At 36.3% G+C, this 22256-nt stretch overlaps 1 protein-coding gene across 4 annotated transcripts in view; it reads right to left on the bottom strand.

Moving 5' to 3' along the window:
- IL1RAP (interleukin 1 receptor accessory protein) overlaps positions 1 to 22256 on the bottom strand; it is a 154538-nt gene that overhangs the window by 4441 nt on the left and 127841 nt on the right. The window contains exons 9-12 of one of the 4 annotated variants that reach the window (XR_004734374.3): positions 14610 to 14759; positions 13233 to 13376; positions 2513 to 3091; positions 2144 to 2227 (exon numbers count right to left, since the gene is read on the bottom strand). Coding sequence is in view for 3 of the 4 variants with exons in the window: in XM_008981394.5 (XP_008979642.1) it covers positions 2373 to 3091; positions 13233 to 13376; positions 14610 to 14759 (1013 nt within the window). In the remaining variant the exon portion in view is untranslated. The other 3 variants (XM_078350128.1, XM_008981394.5, XM_008981397.5) reach the window with 3 other exon arrangements.

The following is a 22256-nucleotide window of genomic DNA, read 5'->3' as shown; positions in this document are numbered from 1 at the left end:
TCCCTGAATATACATCAAGGATGGATTACTCTTCATAAGAAGGGATATAATCGAGGACAAGGCCTTTGGGTTGTGCTAAGTTATTTTCTGCTGGATATTTAGTTAGGGTGGCCAGTCATTTCCTAATTACAAGTGTCATTGTGAGCCACATTTTCTCTAGAGGAGCCTTGCTCCCCCATGTTTGGAGTAGGAATCTTCTAGTTTTTTGTTTCAACAGAGAAAGGATCTTCTGAGTACCTTTTCAAGAGGGTTAGTGGGATGAAACTGCTTTCTTTCTTTCTCCACTGCCCATTCACTGTTACTGACTGGGAGTCCCTGACACTCATCGGGCCACAACTCACTAACAGCCACAGCTAATGTATTAAAGGTGACTTCTCATGTAAGGTGCGGTCTCTCGCTCTTTTGCTTCTGCTCCTGTTCAGGGGTAGCAGACTTCATGGTTCTTATTTTCTGACAGCAAACTTAACAGGAAAGAAACCTCTAAAGAGTAGATGGCAGGCACCCTATTTTCCTGATTTCTATTTTTTAATGGAGGATTAGCTCAAATCAGCTCAACCGTAACAGCCCAGATGTCTTCAATTTGAGGAGAGAATAAACATTCTTCACCGTGCCCTTAGAGCCAATCTGTGTCTTCCAGTTCCAGTATTTCCAGGGACGCTTAAATCCCATTTGGATATATGTTCTTTGGTTATATACTTGAGTTATGAAATGACACATTTGTTGCCCTCTGGCTATGACCCACATACATATTTTGTTTGGCTCTTTGCTTCTTCCTTCTTAAGTTTAAGCCATCCCATACTTGACATTATACATAAAAATCTAGATATTTTAGATTCTCTAGAAAAGAAATGGGCAATATGGCAATATTAGGGCTCAATTAGTGGCAACAATCAAATGGAACTGAGTAGAAGCTGCATTTTTTTTCTATTGAGTTTTGCTCTTATGCCCAGGCTGGAGTGCACTGGCATGATCTTGGCCCACTGCAACCTCCACCTCCCAGGTTCAAGGGGTTCTCATGCCTCATCTTCCTGAGTAGCTGGGTTGCAGGCACCTGCCATGATGCCTGGTTAATTTTTGTATTTTTGAAGACACAGGGTTTTGCCATGTTGGCCAGGCTGCTCTTGAATTCCTGACCTCAGGTTATCTGCTCACCTTGACCTCCCAAAGTGCTGGGATTATAGGCGTGAGCCACCACTCCCGGCCTGAAGCTACCCCTTTTTAAGAAATACATGTTCTTCAGTTACTTAGAGGCCCAATGATCTACCTGACTTGAAAAATAAAATGCCAGGTGCCTTTTATGAGTTGGTGAAAATGTTTACAGAGAAGAAATAACTATCTGTGTCTATGTCCCTATTCACATCAGTTCTAGATGAAGAGCCTATATAATTGCTGATATCGGGCCACATTTTCTTTTTTCTTACCTTCTGATCCTTGTAGGTACTTGAATTTACTATCCCTTCTCAGAAGCCTGAATGGGAAGAAGGCACTGATCTCTACCCCACATCCCTTACAATAGTGACTTTGTCATCTGTCAGTTCTAAAAATATGAGATTCTTGTAAACTTCTATTTTATTTAAGTCACGTTCTCTCTCTCTGGGTTATTTTCCACATCTCTCCCATTACATGTCGGAAAGAAACAAAAAAGTCACCTTAGTCTTTCTGGTACCTAAACCAAATCTCAATTTTCTGAAATGGAATACCCTCCAGCTAAGAATACAACAACAAGCATAGAAAGTAGAAGGGTGAGAGAGATGCAAAAATTTGTTAGTACAAATAAAATGACATAAAAATATAATTTTATTGATGCCAACAATGTTAGGCAGTTTAGAGAACACTAGTTTACAGTGAGACAGAGAACACCATGGATCCCTGGGTGTGTATGTTTGGTTCTTTAAGGAAAAAAAATGTGCTGTAGGTTTTCTGTTGATCTCAGCCCTACAGCTTCCACCAGAACCAGCTCCTGTCCATTCTGCTTCCTGGGAACGCATACACCCTGTAAGTATCATAACCCAAGGACACCTGACTGACTTATAACATGAGGTTGATCCACACACTGAAAAGAAACACAGTTAAATTCTTAGATCAGTTTTAAAACATTGGACAAGAGAGAGGATCAGATTTTAGGCAACTTTCACATACTGACCTTCTAGGGCCCAAGAAGAGTGTGCTCTTCTGAGGCCATTAGAGGCAATAATTCTGGATTCAGGTCCTTCAGGTCTTTTGTCTCCTAGAAATAAATGGTTTTTAAAAATCAATAAAGGGGACAGAAATCTGACAGTCCATTAGATGATAAAAATGTCAGGTTTTCCCACAGGTTCATGACATACAGAGGGTTGGTAGAGAGAGTAGCCACCACCCACCACACACAGTAATTATAGGATGTAAAAGTCATTGTTATTGGATAAGTCTGTGAAATGGTGAAGAGCAAGGGCTGAGATCTGGGGAGCAGGGGGTTCCAATCTGGTGCCATTTTGTATCCACTGAGTTTCTGACTCTTGGGGAGCAGGCTTACACAGGTGTGTCTCCCACTGGGGCTGGTTATGGATCTCTGCCCGGCTCTTGTTCCTGAGGTGGTTCTCTCCTTCACAGTAGGTGACACAACAGCGGCAGGTGGCAGAGGACTTCCCTCGGTCCTTGGACATTGTGCCTGGGGCTGGAGGGGTACCTGCAGCCCTTTCTGAGCTCTGAAGTTCTGGGGGCTCTTTCAAACGACTTCTCCTCCTTTGAACGTGGTCCAGACTGATGTCAGACTGGGAAGAGCAGCTCTCATTCCAACCAGAACTGGCACTCAGACTTCTCAGGGGAAGAGCCAACCGCAAAGCTTTCCAGAATTTAGAGCCAGAATGTTTGGACTTTTCTCCCTTCCAGCTCACAAAAGACACAGACTCCTTAAGCTGAAGAATGCCTGGGTGCGGATGCTCAAGAGGACGGTACTCAACCACAATGAGCTTGGTAGCAATGGAATTCTGGCACATGACACCCAGTTTAAACTCCAGCATGCTGATGCTCTTTTCTGTCACATAGTCAGGGCTCAGGACAACAATCATCCTTCTGCTTCTCTGAATGAAATCAAAAACTGCTTCCACTGTATCTATAGGAAAATGGAAAGATAGGATAATGTATAATGAAAACATATACATTTCAGTTCATTATTTTCTATCCACCAGAGGACAGGCAATAAACAACACTTGAGATTACAGGATCTCAGTGCTGAATAATAATAATAATTTTTACCCAGTCAAAAAATCTCCACCACTCTTACCAATGGTTGAATTTACAACCTTCAAGGATGTTAGTTGAGCTCACATTGCAGTAGTCTCCTTCTTGAATAGGTCTTTCTTAAAACACACACACACACACACACACACACACACACACACACAGAGTGGGCAATTAAGTAACTCCCCTGAAAATATTAATCACCCTCAAAAGCAAGTCATCTCAACCCTGATTACAAATTATTTCTTGTTTTGAACTCTTCTTCCTTGTGCAACATTTATCTGGTGGTCAGATCTTGTATCTTTAAACATTTAAAATATTTGACAACTATTTTCATGTCACTGTATTTTCTTCTTATGTCTGGATTAAATATATTTGGGATATTTTTCTTATTCCATAAATGACATGATCTCATGTCTCCTTCACACTTTTACCATTTTCCTCTGGATAATGTTCAGTGTATAGATGTGTCTCCCAAGAGTAGCATTATAAACAGGACTGAACATAATGCTGCTGACATAGTCTGATCAGCAAAGAACTATAGGAATTGCCACCTCCTAAGATGCTCAGTTATATCCTTTAATACTTTACATTTTACATTTTTGGACACAACATCAGACCATTCATAGTAGTTCGTAGTATTTATCTTGTCAATTAAATTCTCTCTCTCTCTCTCTCTCTGTGTGTGTGTGTGTGTGTGTGTGTGTGTGTGAGTGTGTGTGTGAAGCATTGGCATTAAAGGGCCAAAAACAATGGCAATGGCAATGGGTAAGAATTAGTCAAGTAGTGAAGACTTCTGGCAAACCATCCACTTCTAATGTTATCAAGGTGGATTTGGACCGATTCTCAAGGGTAAGTTCTTCAAATAAATATGATGCTTAACTCGCTGTGAGATTCAGGAGCTTGGAACATGCCATGTTATGAAGGAAAAAAATTCAAAATTGTAAATCATATCCATTTATAACTTTGAAACATGTGTCAGAGGCACACTGTGAGGGTGAACACCTCTGCTTTTGGCCCAGGGATGAAACAGTAATGGAGAGACAGACTGAAAGTTTGCCTTGGTCATTGTAAATTTGACAGGGAATGAGGGAGCTGTGCTTCATACAGATTATTGTGTGTTTTTTTATTTTTATTTTTTCAATCAGTGGACTTAACAAGATTTCAAAACGAGAAATAATTTGTAAACAGAGCTGAGATGACTTGCTTTTGAGGATGGCTAATATATTCAGGGTAGTTAATTGCCCACTGTGTGTGTGTGTGTGTGTGTGTCTGTTTTAAGAAAGACCTACTGAATTTGAAGGGAAACTGGAGAGACATGTGCTCAAGTTTTGAGAACTTTTGACTGGTTTAACCAAGAACGCAAAAATGTTTTTAGAGACTTTTTTCATTCTTAAGAGATAAATTTAAATTCTCATTTATTATTAAAACCCTTGTGTATGTATGAGTCTGTGCACGTGTGGATGTGTTTCAGTAACTCCTCAGCCCGCTCCAGTCCTACTCAGAATCTTATGAGCCTGCCTCTCATAAATCAGAGAATATGGAAATGGGAAGTCTACTGCTTCTCTCGGCTCATGAGAAATGTGAAATAACCTTAAGGCAACATGGCTAGCTTTTCAACAAAGAAAATCGGTGCAAACTGTGTGTGTGTGTATGTGTGTATGTATGTATGTGTGTGTGTGTGATGTTTCACTTCAAAATAGTCACCTTAGAAAAATGTATATTTTTGCCAATAGGAATATCTATCATCTTTTAAAATACAACACTGTTCCAGATCTTAAAAAATGTCTTTTAAGTCTGTTGTTTTTCCTTTTTTCTTTTCTTTTTTCTTTTTTTTTTTTTTTTGAGACGGAGTTTCGCTCTTGTTACCCAGGCTGGAGTGCAATGGCGCGAGCTCCGCTCACCGCAACCTCCGCCCCCTGGGTTCAGGCAATTCTCCTGCCTCAGCCTCCTGAGTAGCTGGGATTACAGGCACGCGCCACCGTGCCCAGATAATTTTTTGTATTTTTAGTAGAGACGGGTTTCACCATGTTGACCAGGATGGTCTCGATCTCTTGAACTCATGATCCACCTGCCTCGGCCTCCCAAAGTGCTGGAATTACAGGCTTGAGCCACCGCGCCCGGCCCCTGTTTTTATTTTTTCTATTGGTACTCTGTCCAGAAAGTAAGAAAGTTTAGATTTGAAAGAGGATAATGCTAAATGCACGAGTGGTGAAATTTTAGACACTGAGGAACAAATGCAGAAGATGCTTCTCAGAAAAGTCTTGGGCTATACGGAGGGATCTTCACTTGATACTGTAAAGGAAGTTGCATGCTTTACGGTATATTCTTCTTAATATCTTCCATGTTGTTAAAACTTCATATTTGAGGATAGGGGTTATTATTTTTTAATGCTAAGGTTTACTTGGAGAAGTAGTAATTTAACTCATTTATTCCGATTAGTTAAAAAAAAAATGAGGTATGGCCATATAATGATGAGATTAGTTTTCTTGTGTGGTACTAAATAGGGGTTGAAGTTATGTTGTGTGATTGAGAGCTCTTCAATACACAAAAATACTCTTGCCTGTAAAAGTCATAATTTCCATGGAGTTCACTTAGAAGAAAACTAGGACTGTAATTTTATTTTCCTCTGGCTGAGTTACTAGTAGATGAGAGAAAAGCAAACTTCTGTCTCTTTCATTTTCTCTCTTAAAACTTGAAGTATAGAAGAAAGGGAATACTTAACTGGAAGATGGATGTGGTTTCACATATTGCGTTCTCCATTTATCTCTGTTTTTATCTTAATACATTTTAAGTCTTATTTCATCTGTCTATAAAATGCACATGGTTACAGCAAACTTGTAGGGCTGATAACAAATTAGATGCCTATATGTAAATTTCTAACACAGTAGACATTTGCATAAATCACTTTGATTAAGTTATTATTTCTCAATGCCTAGTGAACACAATAGTAAAATAATATATGGAGTAATGTTTGTTGAATCTGTATTAATTGTTAATGCTAACTAAAATATCATCTTAAGTATGTGGATTTATAAGAGTAATAAGCTGTAAAAGTTCTGTCTATTCAGTTTTAAATAGCTGTAGATTAAAATTACTATTAAAACAATCAATCTCTTAACCCACTGCTAAGGTTACTTTATGTTTTCTGGGTAGAAATAGAGAAATAAGAGAGACCAGTTGCTAAATGTGTCTCTCATACAATACTGTGCATTTACTTGCATTAAAAAGCTGCTGCCATTAGTATAGGATAGAAAAAAATACCTTGAGAGTTTTAGGAAGATTAATCACAGCTGGGTAGATAATGTGCAAAATGCTGAAACTGAATCTGCCCAAGAGTCACCAGTATGTTCTAGGTCACTTAACATGCTCAGAGTTGGAAACAACTTCAGACTGAAAACCACTTATCCAATGCAAAAAACTCATATATAAAATCTCAAAGAAAACTTCAAATAACTGCTTGTATACTTCTGGTAATGGCAGACCTAGTTTCCAAAGACAGTGAATTCCATGTGTGTGGAACTCTGCTTTACAGCTATTTTCTAACTGAGTAGAAATCTGTTTCCTTGTAACTTCCATCCATTGATTCTAAGCCTATACCTTTGGGACTGGTTTGCAAGAGGAAAATTAATTCTTCAGTAGAAAAATTTTTACTAAGTTAACCAATTCTGAGCATGTTATAGGTCTCAATAAATATTCTTTGAACAAGTGAACAAATAGGATTTTTTTAAAGCAAAAAGGCATCTCTGCCACTATGGAATTATTAACTCAAAATATGTTTCCAAATATTCATCAGTTTTATTCAAAAGTCGTGACAGAAATGCATCTTTGATTCAAATGATCATCAATTAACTAAACTCATGGCATCATTTTTATTTTATCTATTTCGAAAGCAACTACTGTGGGGTTGCATTAAAACCTATTAGATGTAAAAGATTCCTGTAAGCTACCTAAGTTCCAAGTTGAATGTAAAGGAATATGCTTTTTTTTCTTTGTTTTAAAATAATCTCTTTCTCCCTTTTCTCTGTCTCTATATCTCTCCATCTTTCTGATGGTCTTTCTGTCTCTCTGCACATACACACACACACATAATCACATACAAACATAAACACATACACATCCATAAAATATGTCCTAGTATTCTAAAGCAATCCATTTTACTGAAGTAACTTTTACTTACATGTAAAGAAAATGTTCTTGACATGAAGTTTCCATTTTTCTCAGATTTATCTCAGAAAGAAACTTAACTAACATAACTTATTACATTTCTTTATAAGTATAATAATCAGTTCTTTCTGTTTTAATTTATGACCAAATGTGAAAATAAAGACATGAAACACATGCACAAAATAAAATTCAAGGCTGAAAATAAATGGTTTATTTTTAACATACATAAATTTACAAATCAAATGAAAAATGAAAATACAAAAGTTTGTGAATGAAATAAAAAAGATAATCTCAAAATATTAAAACCTATGGAAAGAAAATAAGTAATTAATGAATGATGTTTTTGCTTCCCAATACAATGGAGTGATTTTTTTTATTAGAATCCTTGGGAATTATCTAAGTTACAATACAGAAGAGAATTAAATAAATTTTATGTGATTTTGTAATTAGACACTCTAAATATCACAGTTCTTTGTTAACCTGGGCATGAAAGGTCCCTATAGCGTATGTCTAAAACCATTAAGTTTTTAAACAAATTTGATACATGCTTTGTTCTTGTTCTCTAAATTACAAGCATGTTTCCCCATTTCCCTCAAATGTTTTCTACTGGGAATCTTCTGGAACATAAAAAAAAAATCTTGAAACAAATTCTCTTGCAATGATACATATCACTTAAACTCGATATGTTTTATATTATAGCATCTGTAAAAATTAAGTACCAAAGGCAGGAATATAAATAGAAAAAAACATCAAGGCATTTCTAGGGGTGCCCAACAGCATTTGGGAAAAATATGGAATCCAAAAGTGCAAAAGGAATGCAGCATTGGCAAGAGAATGGTCCTTTGGTGATTAGACAATTCCCTGTTTGCCTAAAGTTTATGTAAGAATTGATATTCAAAACTTATCTGGAATAAGCTCTTTTCTGGTCTAGCAAGTGAAAGGTTAATAGAGGGAGTCATTGTGGTTTCTAATAAGGAAAAACATTAATAAGGCTTAAAAAAATAGATCCAAGAATGATCTACATTTCCACTGTTCTCATCCAAGCAAAGCTTTTTTCAATTTAAAATAATCAATAATGCTTATATAGGGAAATGATTTATTATGGACTTCAATAGTGATGAAGGGCACTTAAATATAGAATATAATTTTAGATTTGCTCATCAACATTCATGCTACTGGCAAAAGGATTTTCTTAAATTATGAATTATTGTGTTTCACAGGATACAAAGACTCATTTACAGGCATATGTGTTTCTTTTATCACTCAACAGTGCAAATAGTGGAGCACTGAGATTAACATAGCTTAGTTTCTAAATGTGTCTGCTGGGAATATAGTAGGAAATCAATTAATGCCTGATGGCTAGCTACTGCTTAGCAGTGACCATGGAAGCTCTGTGCACAGCAGATTCCACTGCAACCCAGAAAAACTGTAGCAATAGTTATTTATATAAACTTAGGCAAGACAAGAACTATGACAACTACCACTCTGTGAGCTGTGAATTAACAAATAATATGTACAGAAAACACGGACACAAAAGCATTACAGTAAAAACATAATTTAAAAACTGGACAGATTCCAGTGGTTTTTAATATTGTACCAATGGCTATTTAAAGTCATATACATATACATATACACACACAAATATGCTTACATATAATTCATGTGCACATGGATTTATATTCACACATATATGCAATGTATGTGTGTGGATATATATGTATATATATAATTTGTGTTTGTGAAGATGTAAGATATATATCTCATATATACATGTGTGTGTATGTATATATATATATGTATAATCTACATGTAACATAGATATTTACCACTCTGTAAACTCTGCTCTTAGTTTTCCAAGTCTTAAAAACAGCAAAATATTACTGAAAACAAACAAAACAACTTGCATTGACAGTGACTTTTCACGCTGACTTATCTGGAGTAAGTATATTTCCTGTACTAGTGAATAGATTACAGGAAATACAGTTAATTCTCTTAGAATATTCATGCCAAATGCAACTGTCAAAGTCACCAAGTCTGACCTCCACACTTTACAATAGAGCAACAAAAACAAGTGAGGAAAAATTACTTTCCTCATATTCACATTAGCAAGGCTAAGACTTAAAAGACAAATTGCCAAACAGCCTTTTCTGTGCTCTTTTCGTGAGTCAGAAAAATGCCCTGAAAGACTTTTGCTGTAACCTCCGTCTCTATAGCACCATTAGGAGTTTTCTTTCAGACCGAACCAAGTATGGAGCCACCTGCAAGCTCTAAATGACCAATGCGATATAAGCAGATAGGGAGAGGGAATGAAAAATGTGGGTTGACCAGCAGATAATCTGGAATTGACTGGAGCGAAAACAAAAATTAAGCAATATTTTTCAAGTTTACATATATTACATCAATTACCTGAGAAGAGGGCAAGGGTGGTATAGTAGAAGAAAAGCCCTTTAAATCAATTAAAAGAAACATTTTCCGTTACACTGCTTTGTGTCATTCTAAGTAGGTACCAGTCTTCCTGTGGTTACGTATTGTACAGCCAAATGAGCAAAAAAGTTCATTATCCTCAGCTAAAATGTAGGCGGCGATAATATTTTCAACGGACAAGTAAAAATAAGATGAAAAGAAAACTATACTAGGAAACTCATGACCCTGTCAACAGTGACTTATTTTAAAGGCATCTTTAAATTCATAGGAGAGGCTGCTCCATATGTTAAGATTTTAAAAAGAATGGAGACGTGAAAACAGGGACAGACCATGTAGAAGGGGAAATTCGCATTGAACAACTCTTTGCCTGCAAAGAACATAGTGGCATCAGAGAGACTGGTGACAGACTGTTGATAATATCATTCTAAACTTGAGTTTCGCCTGAGGAAGCAGAATAGTCAGACACACAGTCACCCTCAATTTATCCCTATAGGGAGGTTTAGACCATTATTTTTTTGCCTATAAAACCATAAACTGTGAATGAAGAATGGGGGAACTCTTTGTTTCTGGAGTACCCCTTGTTCTTTTTACCCTTTTCCTTATTCCTTTCATACATTTTTCAAAGATGAATATGAGAGACCCTGCTCGTCACTGCTAGACCGCCTGGGACTTCTCTTCACTGGCATGGCCACCTGCAGCTGCTTCCAGAACCTGCCCTGTGGATACTTGGATTTTTCCCCTTTCCATTTAATGACCGTGAGCACCGTCTTAGCCCTCTTCAGCTCTTTCACCTTCGTTTCCTTCACAGCTTTGTACTGTACTAAAATGACGTTGATGTTGCCCCGAGAGGCCATATTTTCTAGGCCAGCCTTGAGCTCCAGGAGGGCTTGGGTTCCCTGGAGCACGTAGTTGGGGCTTAGAACAACCAGGAGGCGTCTGCTTTTCTGAATGAAGCTCAAGGTCTCATCTGTGACAACTGGGAAAGAAAACAACCATGGGGATTAGTGTTGGCCAAAACCCCCCCAAAAGCATGGGGCTTCAGGAGCAAATGAAGGGAACTTCGAGTGAACTTAGCCTGAGAATTGAGATGAAACTTTTTGCCAGCAACAGTTTGAACAACTTAATCCTTATACCTACTAACTCTGTTCATTGAATACCACTGTCTTCAGGGAAAAGAGAAACTATAAACACATATTTCCAAAAAAATTCCAAACAGGCATGAAGCCAAAAGATAGTGCATTGTTGTGACAACTTGATCTTCCAAAACAATACTTGAGACAGAAGGAATAGATGTGTTATACTGAAATCAGGTTTTTCAAAGTGTGTAGCATCTTATAGTGCAGTCACATCAGCTCATGGTCCCTTTCTTTTCCAAAGAAACCCATGCATAAACTCTCTAGTACCAACAGACACTCAAAAATATATATATTACATAATTAAAATAATAGAATTTTATTGTTTGCTAGGACAAGACAACGAAGGTAGGGACCTTCATCTTCTGAGAGTCCCTCTCTATTGTTGGATACCTCTGACTCTAATATCACTATGTCGTTGCAGTAGAAACTTAAAAAATATCTAGCCACTGAATGGCGTTTTGGCTGGTAACACATTCTCAGGTCGACTTTCTACTTCTGTCTGCACTGGAGCCTAAATTAATCCCTGATCTTTCTCCTCAAGCTCCTATTGTTACTATACAGCCACGTGTCTCAGCAGCTGCTAGATATGTCTGCTTTCACTAACAGGCAAATGCTTTCTTCAAGGAAAAAAGATGAAAAAGAGGGAAAAACGGAAAAGCAATGTAATTTTATTTTGCTGTCAAGGGCTCTGATTAATTCCTGTCACTAAATTCTTATAACCAATCCATCTCCTTACAGTTGCTTATCGAGGATTGCATAGTCCTTTACCTATGGTTCAGATGGCTGCCAACTCTAGGTAACTTACTAGTGTTGTGGAAACTTACATCATGGCTGACTAGACTGCCTTATGAAGTCATTTTGCCCCTTAATGTTCACAGGTTCAGAAATAGTAGAGAAAGACTTGCGATTAAAATCTAGCATGAGCAGCCTGGAGGAGAATCCAGGAATGATTGTCTGCTTCAAGCAGTGGCACTGGAGGCTGAGCATGTGTAAGCATAGAAAGAGACTCAAGAGTCAAAGAGGACTGGCTAAGAGCAGCGGGAAGAACAAAAAAGGATGCAAAAGCCAACTAACAAAAACAAGATGGGAGAGTAATTCTATAGAACTTGAATTCTTCAAAGAATTACCACCCCCTATTGGATGGTCTTACCCAGTTCCATGGTACACAAGTATTTGTTGAATGGCTGTATGAACAAATAAATGGGTGAATAAATGATTGGGGAAATTAAGTATTAAAATGAGTGGAATTTATTCTTTAAATGTATAATTAGGTCATAAATTCCTGGAAAAATTATACTGAAAGAGATGTCTTACAATGGACTTTTGGATGATGATTGGGGAGATAAAATAACCGATCCAACTAATTCAAAATGAGAATAAAATTTCAAGTTTATCTCAATTATCCATGAGGTATTTTTAAAATTTGTTAAATTATGAATGTAAACAGTATTTGAGGAATAAAATTGGTTTGTCATGCTTATGATTAGATACATTACATGCATTTCAACAGGACCAATTTTAACAGTGGGTTTGGGAATACAATTTATACGTTTATTAAAAGACACTGATGAAAAACTACTCTGTGTGTCCCTGTATGGATCTAAAAAGGAGGTGTACTTTTATTTTAACACAGTCAGCAATATAAGCATTTCTTTTTTGTTGTTAACCTCCTACTTACACTGGTTCTTACAATATTTTAAAGTAACCCTCAAACGTATAAGCTGACAGGAAGAAGAAACTGAACCAAATAAAGGGGGAATTTGAGTAGCACTATTTCACTTGAAAAGAAAAGTGGGGGGGAAAAACAAGCAAATGCCTTAGGAAAAGATTGTAATTATTATGAGTGAATGACATAAGGACAAATTCTACGCACAATCTTCTACCACTCAGTTTTTGTAAAGCCAAGTAAACCCCTGTCTTTCTAAAAACAAAACCAACCCATTTTTTTTAAAAAAATTACTCAGTCTTGTAAAACAATTCTAGACAAACCAATGTAGATTAGCCTAAACTGAAAAATCTAAATGTGAATAAACAGGATGTTTAAAGCCGTGGCCCTTTAATAGAACTCTAACCCACTATGCCTTCACACTTTTCTGACATGCAGCTCTGAAAAATTACAAGGGAAAATATTTTAATACCATAAACTGAGTTGAATAGTACACATCTTCCAATGTAGTTTTATTTCTAGAGGAGTCTGTTACTTCAAAAAGCTCACCCATAAAGCAAAACTAATGATTCTCTCTGCCTTTCAAGGTAGTATCATTTGTACTCATCTGGAATACCTACTTCCCCCAGGCAGACTGTCTCGGTCAAAGATGCACAGCTTGTATCCAAATTCATTCTCCAAAACGCCACGGAGGGTCAGTAATACAAATTCTTCTTCTTCAGCATTCCTTGCATATGATACATAAATATCATACTCCTTCCCATCTAGCAAAAGGAACACAGATACAATATAAATTAGGAAAATTACATAATACTATTACATTTTTCTCTGAAAGCCAACTTCTGCACATAGACATTTTCATTAAGTGACAGATTCCAGTACAGTTTTCTACTTGCAACAAGTCTCCAGGAAAAATGACTATTTGAAGATGTAATTTTGAATGTTCTGTGATGTATCCTCAACTCTCATCTTACTGGCTGCTTTATAGTGGAAAAAGAGTGAAGTTTGCCCCATTTTGTAAATTAACAAAGCCAGAAGGTAAATCATAGGTGCTGGCAATTGATACTGTGCAGAAGATTTCAGCTTCCCATCCTAGCATATCACTCATTAATATATTAAAATTACAAATTGAGCAAAACTTTGTGAAACTGGCCAAATTATTTATACCTGAAAAGAACTAAAATTAAAAATATAATTAGATTTAATGGACCAATCTTGCACAAAGTTGCTTAATTATAAAAATCACATATCATTAAAAACTATTGATTCTGTGTTTCTTCCATAAGCCTAACTGAATTAAAATCTTTATTTAAATTAAAATTTAAAATCTTTAAACATATGAATCTGTATGTTTAAATGCTCTTTTTAAAATCACTAGGGAAATCTGCATGAGACCGGTGCTTTTTAAATGTTAATGTGCACACGAATCCGTTCTTCTAATAAGCTACACGTGATGTTGCTGCTGGTTCACGGATCACCATCCGAGTACAAGGAGTGTGGATCAACACTGTCCAACACATCAGCCATGAGCCACCTGTCTGCTGCTCGCCTGATTTGCATTGAGATGTGCAATAAGGATAAAGGAGAATACATTTTAAATTTTGAACATTTTTAGAACCAAAAAATTCTAAAATATGTCATTAACTTTTTAATATTAATTGCATGCTAAAAATAGTGTCATAAATATATTTAGTCAGTTCATTATTTTTGCTTGTTTCTTTTTACTTTTACTAAAGTGGTCACTGGGTAATTTTAAGTTAGATAAATGACTTGAACTATATTTCTATTTGGACAGTGCTAATTTAGAATAATTCACTTATTAATCCAAGAAAAAAGAATAATAATCTTTAGAAAGGTTTTTAATAGCAAGGGCTGAAATTAAAGGTAATCTGCTTAAATCTTCCAGTTAATCTAGGTTTTATCAAGTCAACATTTTTTTTTCTGACATATTTCCTAAAGATGACAGAAGAGGTTTATGTCACATTTCTGTAACTTACCTAAAATGGTTTCATCTGTTCCAAAATGAGCCCGGTAAAATAGGACCATCTCTAGCCAGTAAACATGGTAGACAACAATGAGAATCACCACTAGCAGGACTGTGGCTCCAAAACCACAAGCCAGTTCTACTGTGTATCTTGGAGCCGGCACTGGAACGAACAACGAAGAAAGAATTGATTTCTGTGTGGTGACCACAGTGACCCATCATCCTGGCAAATAGCAGGATAAGCCAAGCAACTTAGCTATGCACCTGCCTCTGTATGAACAATCAGAGATGACATTGTAGAGTTTAGTACTATTTTAAAATACTTAGACTGTGTCATATTTATCTTTTTGTTTCCAGAACCTGGCAGAGGTGTTTTTTTTATCTGAATAGTCATTGATAATATATCAATTAAGACAGAATTGTAACATCAGGGAGGGCTTAGAAGGTCACGTAGTTCAAGTCACAATTTGACACCTAAATCTCCTTTAAAATATTTTTGAAAATTATCATTCTGTCCTCTGTCCGTATCTTGGCATGGAGTTCTCACTGCTGCCTGAAGAAATCCATGGTATTTGACAGTATTAGTAAAATTTTAATTGCTGATGCAGCTGATTTGAGTAAAAATCCTAATATTTTTCCATTTGTTTTAGTTTCATTCCCTTGTCTAGTGTAATATGAAAGGAATTTGATTATCTTTCCTTTCTACTTGGAAATAAGCCTCAAAAATGTTATTTTCACTGTGCAGAAGCAGAGGACATCCACCAAATGCTGAATATGCCTGGTTTTAAAAGTTATCTTCTATGTTCACAGTTCTTCAGCACATATTCTAGGGATGAGCATGCAATATCTGGTTATGCAAAGATTTCGGCATCATCTACTTATTTTCTCCATTACAGGCACCTTTGCAGTTTCTTTGGAAGTATCAGAAATAGAGTGAGGTAATTCCCAATTACTTAAACAGCAGATATTAACTCATTAGTCCTACAGTCAAGGCCTGTCACACCAAATTACTAACCACCTTCCTTCCTTTCTCATTTATCATTGCATCTTCACAAAAAAACATCAGAAAGATTTAAGGTCATGTCTTTTTCTCATGCCGTGACTTCTGGATGAAAGGTCTTTCTCTTTCTAGTTTCCAAGTCCATGCTCAAATATCATTATTTTGCATAAGCCTTTGTAGAATAAAACTCTTATTGCAACCTGGCTCTACTCTTCCCTTTGTTTGTCATTCTATTACAGTATTACCGATTATATTGTAATTTGTCTACAGGCCAGCTTCTTCACACCCTCTCATTCCCCATTAACTATACCTTTACAGACTTTCAGGTAGAGATTATATCTTTTTCAGCCACCATATCCCTAGAACACCTAGTGTTTCAATGAACATTTCCAGATATAACACTTTACACTTCTGGGATATTTAGAAGAAGCCTATTACTAAATTATGTTTCAGCCATTTTATTTAGTTGCTTTGCTAGCTTTTGATAATGAGGTCTAAGTGTTTGAAGGAGGAACAGTATATTTGCTGGATCTGAAGCAGGAGGGGCTTAACTTGTGTATCAGTCAATCTGATTATTATTTATTGATATCTACCATTTGCCAGAAGCTTTGGGGAATGGTAAATAAGACAGAAAGTGTCTCTTCCCCTTTTGCGTCTAATATTTTAATTCAGGGAAGTAAATATATAACTAAATCAGCTGGTTAATTTTAAATAGTGGTTAGTGCTATAAGGGAAATAAACCATGCTAATGTGACAGAGGTGATTGAAGGGTGGGACTGGAGCAAGGGAGGTGTATTGCATAAGGCGGTGAGGGAAGCCTTCTGTAAGCTCCTAGAACATTGCAGATGTTAAATATTTGCTGAAACACAGTTTAGAAGAATCTCATTCAAAGCTGGGATTGCTAACAGAGGCTCGCTGACTCCAAAGTGCAGGGATCTCTGAACACCACCACGATGAAGCTCAATTGTTGATCATACAACAGTGGAATAAAATCACTTTATGAGCCGTGAGAGCTTGTTTGGAGGTTCTAGCAGGGAGGCACAGCTACTCGTATACCCTTGGTCAAAGACCAGTCCCCCTCTATTGGGGATGGTCGTCCCCTTCCACTGAGCATGCAGCTTCAGGAAGGAGTCACATGGAGCGGTGAGGGAGGAACGGGACACCGATTAATGGGGTGACAGATGTTGCAGCCAGGTCACCCTCACATCCAGAAAATCACTTTTTAAAAAGGTATCTATTCAAAGCAGAAAAGAGTAAGCAGCCTGGAGCTGAGCCTGAAGTTCTCTTATTAAAGGGCAAATCATAGGGTTTTGATTTTATTATCCTAAACTGGGGATATTAATCCTGCCACAGGTATAGCCTGGGACTCAGCAATGTAAAATTATCATCAGTTACTCTGGTACTCCTTCCATGAATAATGGTGCCTTAAAATAAGAAAACTCCATTATAAATTCCAGAAGTTACGTTAGTGCAGTTGCTGAAAATTTATTAAGATCTATTTGAGTAGCTGGCATGAAAATCACTGTGTCCTTAATATTTCTGAGTATGTTATGCTAACAGTACAATAGGGTAATTTCCACTGTAATTTTCATTATTTGCTCAGTTGTTTTGGCTCTCTTGGGATGAACATTTTGCAATGGGGTGGAGATTGTCATTGGCAGCACTTACCTGAAATGGATTTTTTTTTAAATGCCAATAGAGAGCTTGCATAATGACCAAGGTATCAATTACCCTCATAAATTTCCCTCTGCCCCATTTGTTTTACTACTGTCCATTTTATTTCTAATGGGGCATTTTAATTCTGTTTTGTGTCATACAATCACATGTCATATTTACAGATTGTATTTTGTAGAGCTATCTTGATAAAAAGGAGTCAGTAATGCTACTTAATGAATTGAATTTTTAAAATAAATCATCTATCAAGCTGGATTTTCTAAATAGCTTAAGTCACATGCCAGAAGTTCTCTACAAGGCTTTCATGTAAAGCAGTGCTGGCTTACAGGGAAAGAGTGACCCTCAGACTACATTTGCTGACTGCCTAGCTAGACTGCAAGATTACCAAATTGGACTCCTAAACTCCTTCCCTCATTGATTTTACTAATAATCTGATTCAGGATGTAGCCAAATTGAGCTACTTGCTTGTTGTTACTCCTTGAATCAGAATTTCCTCCATCTGTTTTTGTAGTTCGATGTAAATAACTGGCTTCAAAGCCCAATTTCCAGGTAACCACCCTTGGTTAAAACAGGTCAGCACCTTAGTTCTTGGTATTTTCTGTTTTGAGATTTTGCTCTGCAATCATGTTTCTCCTAGGAAATCTGAGTTATTTCCATCACCCTTACTATCGCAGTTGGAGCCTTGCTATCCATTTCATGTCCCAGCTAAACGCCAACTGCTTGCACTTCCAAGGGTTCCCTGCCACAGAACCCATGGCTACTCTGTGCTAAATATTTGGGACTGATTGATAATTTTTGGAACTGTGGTAATGACCATTTTACTGAGTTGTAAACAAAGAGAATGCTTCATTAAAATTATAATAAAGCAGAGACCTATGACTAAATTGACTACCAGACATTATTGATTTGGCTGCTATAGTGTGTTAAAACTTGCACATTTTGGACTTCAGCTTCTCTTCTTAGAGGAGTAACTAATACTGGACTAGCTCTCCTTCCATACCTAAAAAACAATTTGTAAAATGTTGGACAACTGGTAACACAGGAATGCGATCCGTGAGAGAAAAAGACAAAACATGGCAAACCCTCTGATCACTCCGGCTTTTTGACTAAAGGCAACTTTTAAACTGTGACACAAAAAGGGGAAAGCCAAAAAAAGAAATGGTCAGACTGCACTAAGAAGACAGAAATTGGAGTTCACGACTGCTGTTGAGTCAAACTGCATTTACAGAGAAGAGAGCTACATAGAGATGGAACTCTAGAAATCTGCACAGGATTACCTTGAGTCTTTGGCCAAATACAAAGCTGCACATATTTAGGGGAATACTTTTAAAGGTTAGGCAAAGAATAGCTGGGAACAGAATAACTCTAGGAGAACATGAAGGGCTGGGAGACAGTTGAGTACAGCCCACTCAGAGTGAAGAGATTCTGTTTAACTCCCCAATATTAATTAGAGACTCCAGGTATGACATGCTTTAGAAGTAGGTCCAATCTAATCCTACAGAAAAGGCTACTTCAGACCTACTTTAAACAAAGATAAGATGCTTTTCAAAAAGCAAGCAATTATGCAAGTAAATTAATTTCCTGCTAGAACAAAACTTAACACTCTTAAAAAAATCAGAACTCAATATTGTAATATCCATAACATCCAGCATGATTTTTAAAAAGCTAGATAAAAAGGTCCATATTAGCTAATAAATAGATAGCTAATCAAAATAGAACAAAACTTGACAAAAATGGTAGAATTATCATTTATTTAATATTCAATACTTAAAAATGAGTATTCTAAATGTATTTGTTCAATTTTTTTTTAAAAACATGAACATTGTGAACAGCAAATAGAAAACATCAATAGGGACCTTTCAATGAATATATGGAAATTAAAAAACACAACTCTGAAATAAAGAAAATGCTATAGATTAGACATCACAAAGAAAATGGCCACTGTACACTGGAAACTACACAAACAGAGTGGGGAAAAGGATGAAAAAAGGAAGAAATAAAAATAACAAGAAGTTCAGAGACCTGTGGGGCACTACTAATTGGATAGAAGTGGTCGATCCTAATTTTAATTGGAGTACTTAAAGAAGAGAAAGAGTGAGGGGGGATGCCAGACATATCTGAAGAGAAAATGCCTGAAAATTGTTCAAATTAAAGGAAAAACATAAACACATAGAAATGAAAAGTTTAGTAAACTCTGAGAAACACACACACACACACAAAATACACCACGGGCTATCATAAATTGATTGTTCAAAATCAATGAAGAAGAGATGATCTTAAAATCTGTCAAAGAAAAACATATAACAAATACATAAAGGGCACAAAAATCAACAACAACAAAACAACAGAACTGCCCCATTTGCATTATAAATAATATTAGCCAGGAGGCAACGGAATACCGTAAAGTGCTGAAAGAGAAAAGAAAGAAACTTTCAACATATGCTGTGAAAATATTGACAAAGGCACCAGAGAAACATAATGAGAAAATAAAAATCTTTCCAGTGAATGGTGCTGGAACAACTGGATATCAGTATGAAAGGGAAACTGACCTTCAATTTCTACTACACGCAATCCATGAAAAAAAGAGAAAAGGGATGGATTATAGGCCTAAACAAAGGTGAGCCTTCATGACTCTGGGTATTCAAAGCTTTCTTAGGACACAGAAATTAATAATCAATAAAGAAAAGGTTAATAAATTACATCTCATAAAAAATGAGAACCTCTCATTTTACCCAAAAAAGAAATTTTACCCAAAAAAGAAAACTACAAATAAATATTAAAATATTGATAATGATAAGGAGCTTAAATGTTTACTGATATCAGCATCTACTTTGAAATGTGTCAGGAAACAAGATGGATGGATCTACTGGCAGAAGAATGTACAGATATGTGCCAGGTAAAGATAACAAAATGTTAATGGTAAAAACCATGTAGGGCGTATGACTGCTCACTGTGTAATTTCTCAAAATCTTTCGTATATTTGAAAAGTTTCTTAGTAATGTTTTGAAATATAAAAATTCAAATGAAATAAGACATTTTCAGATCGAAACAAAACTGAGAGAATTTGTCACTAAATGGTGCTCATTAAAATACACCACTGAAAAACAAGCTGTCCTGCAACAGACTGGGAGAAGGCATTAGACAAACGTGTCTGACAAAGGACTAATACCCAGGACAGATGAAGAACTGCTACGGTTCAATAATAAAAGACAAACTATTTATAAAATGAACAAAATGTTTGAACAGTCATATCAAAAAAGACATACAGATGGCCAGTAAGCACATGAAGAAGTAAGTGCTCAGTATTTTGTGACATCAGGGAAATAGAGAATAAAACTACAATAAGATACCACCATATACTCACCATAATTGCCAAAACAAAGAAGGCTGACAACACCAAATCCTTAAGATGTGAATATGTTGACTGTGGAATATAGAATGATATAGCCACTTGGGAAAAAAAAAGGTCTAGCAGTTTCTAATAAAACTGTAATTCCACTCATGGATACTCATCCCAGAGAAGTAAAAACAGAAGTCCACTAAGAAACTTGGATAAGTATGTTCACAGAAGCTTTATTCAAAAGACCCCAAAACTGATAACAAACCAAATGTTTGCCACCCAAAGACTGAATAAATGTATCATTCTGCATTCTTAAACAAAACAAAAATAAAAACAAAACAAAACCACTCCATGGCAAACAAAAAATGGCCGATACACACAACAGCATGCATGAATATCAAGAACATTTGCTGAGTGAAAGTACACTTATACAATAGTGCATTCTGTATGGATCCATGAAGTTCTAGAATATAAAACAATAACCTATTCTAAAAAGGAAATAAAAACAGTTGTGTTGTTGGGGGAGGTGGGGGTAAAAGGAATTGACTTATAAGTGGAAGAATGTTATTCTCTGGTGATGGCAATACTCTATGTTTTAATAGAATATTAGGTAATGCATGTATATGCATTTCTCATTATTGAATGGTACACTTGAATTATGTAATTTGTTACTCTGTGCAAATTTTACCCAAAAAAGAAAACTACAAATATATATTAAAATATTGATAATGATAAGGAGCTTAAATGTTTACTGATATCAGCATCTACTTTGAAATGTGTCTGGAAACAAGATGGATGGATCTACTGGTAGAATGAACAGATGTGCCAAGCAAAGATAACAAAATGTTAATGGTAAAAACCAGGTAGGGTGTATGACTGCTCATGTGTAATTTCTCAAAATCTTTCATATGTTTGAAAACTTTCTTAGTAATGTTTTGAAATATAAAAATTAAAATGAAATAAGACATTTCCAGATTGAAACAAAACAGAGATTTTGTCACTAGCAGATGTACATCACCAGAAATATTAAATAGTTCTTCAGATTAAAATGTTACCAAGAATGGATAGTATCAGAAATAAAAGGTAAGCAAATAAATTTTTAAAAATGTATCAGTTCTTAACTTGTTAGAAGACAGTTATTTAAAGCCAAACTGTCACAGTATATTGTGGCACACTGTAATTCATGCAAAACCAAAATGTATTATAGCACAACACAAAGGATGGGAGGAAAGAAATGGAAATATGCTCTGATAAGTTTCTCATAAAATATGTAAAGTGAGCCGGGCGCAGTGGCTCAAGCCTGTAATCCCAACACTTTGGGAGGCCGAGGCGGGTGGATCACGAGGTCAAGAGATCGAGACCATCCTGGTCAACATGGTGAAACCCCGTCTCTACTAAAGATACAAAAAATTAGCTGGGCATGGTGGCGCGTGCCTGTAATCCCAGCTGCTCAGGAGGCTGAGGCAGGAGAATTGCCTGAACCCAGGAGGCGGAGGTTGCTGTGAGCTGAGATCGCGCCATTGCACTCCAGCCTGGGTAACAAGAGCGAAACTCCGTCTCAAAAAAAAAAAAAAAAAAAAAAAAAGTAAAGTGATTAATTCATGATAAATGGATAAGTTGAAGAAAAATATTATAAACTAGAGAGG

Source organism: Callithrix jacchus, chromosome 15 (genome assembly GCF_049354715.1).
Source record: "Callithrix jacchus isolate 240 chromosome 15, calJac240_pri, whole genome shotgun sequence".
NCBI classification, from domain to species: domain Eukaryota; kingdom Metazoa; phylum Chordata; class Mammalia; order Primates; family Cebidae; genus Callithrix; species Callithrix jacchus.
This window is presented reverse-complemented; position numbering and strand designations above follow the sequence as displayed.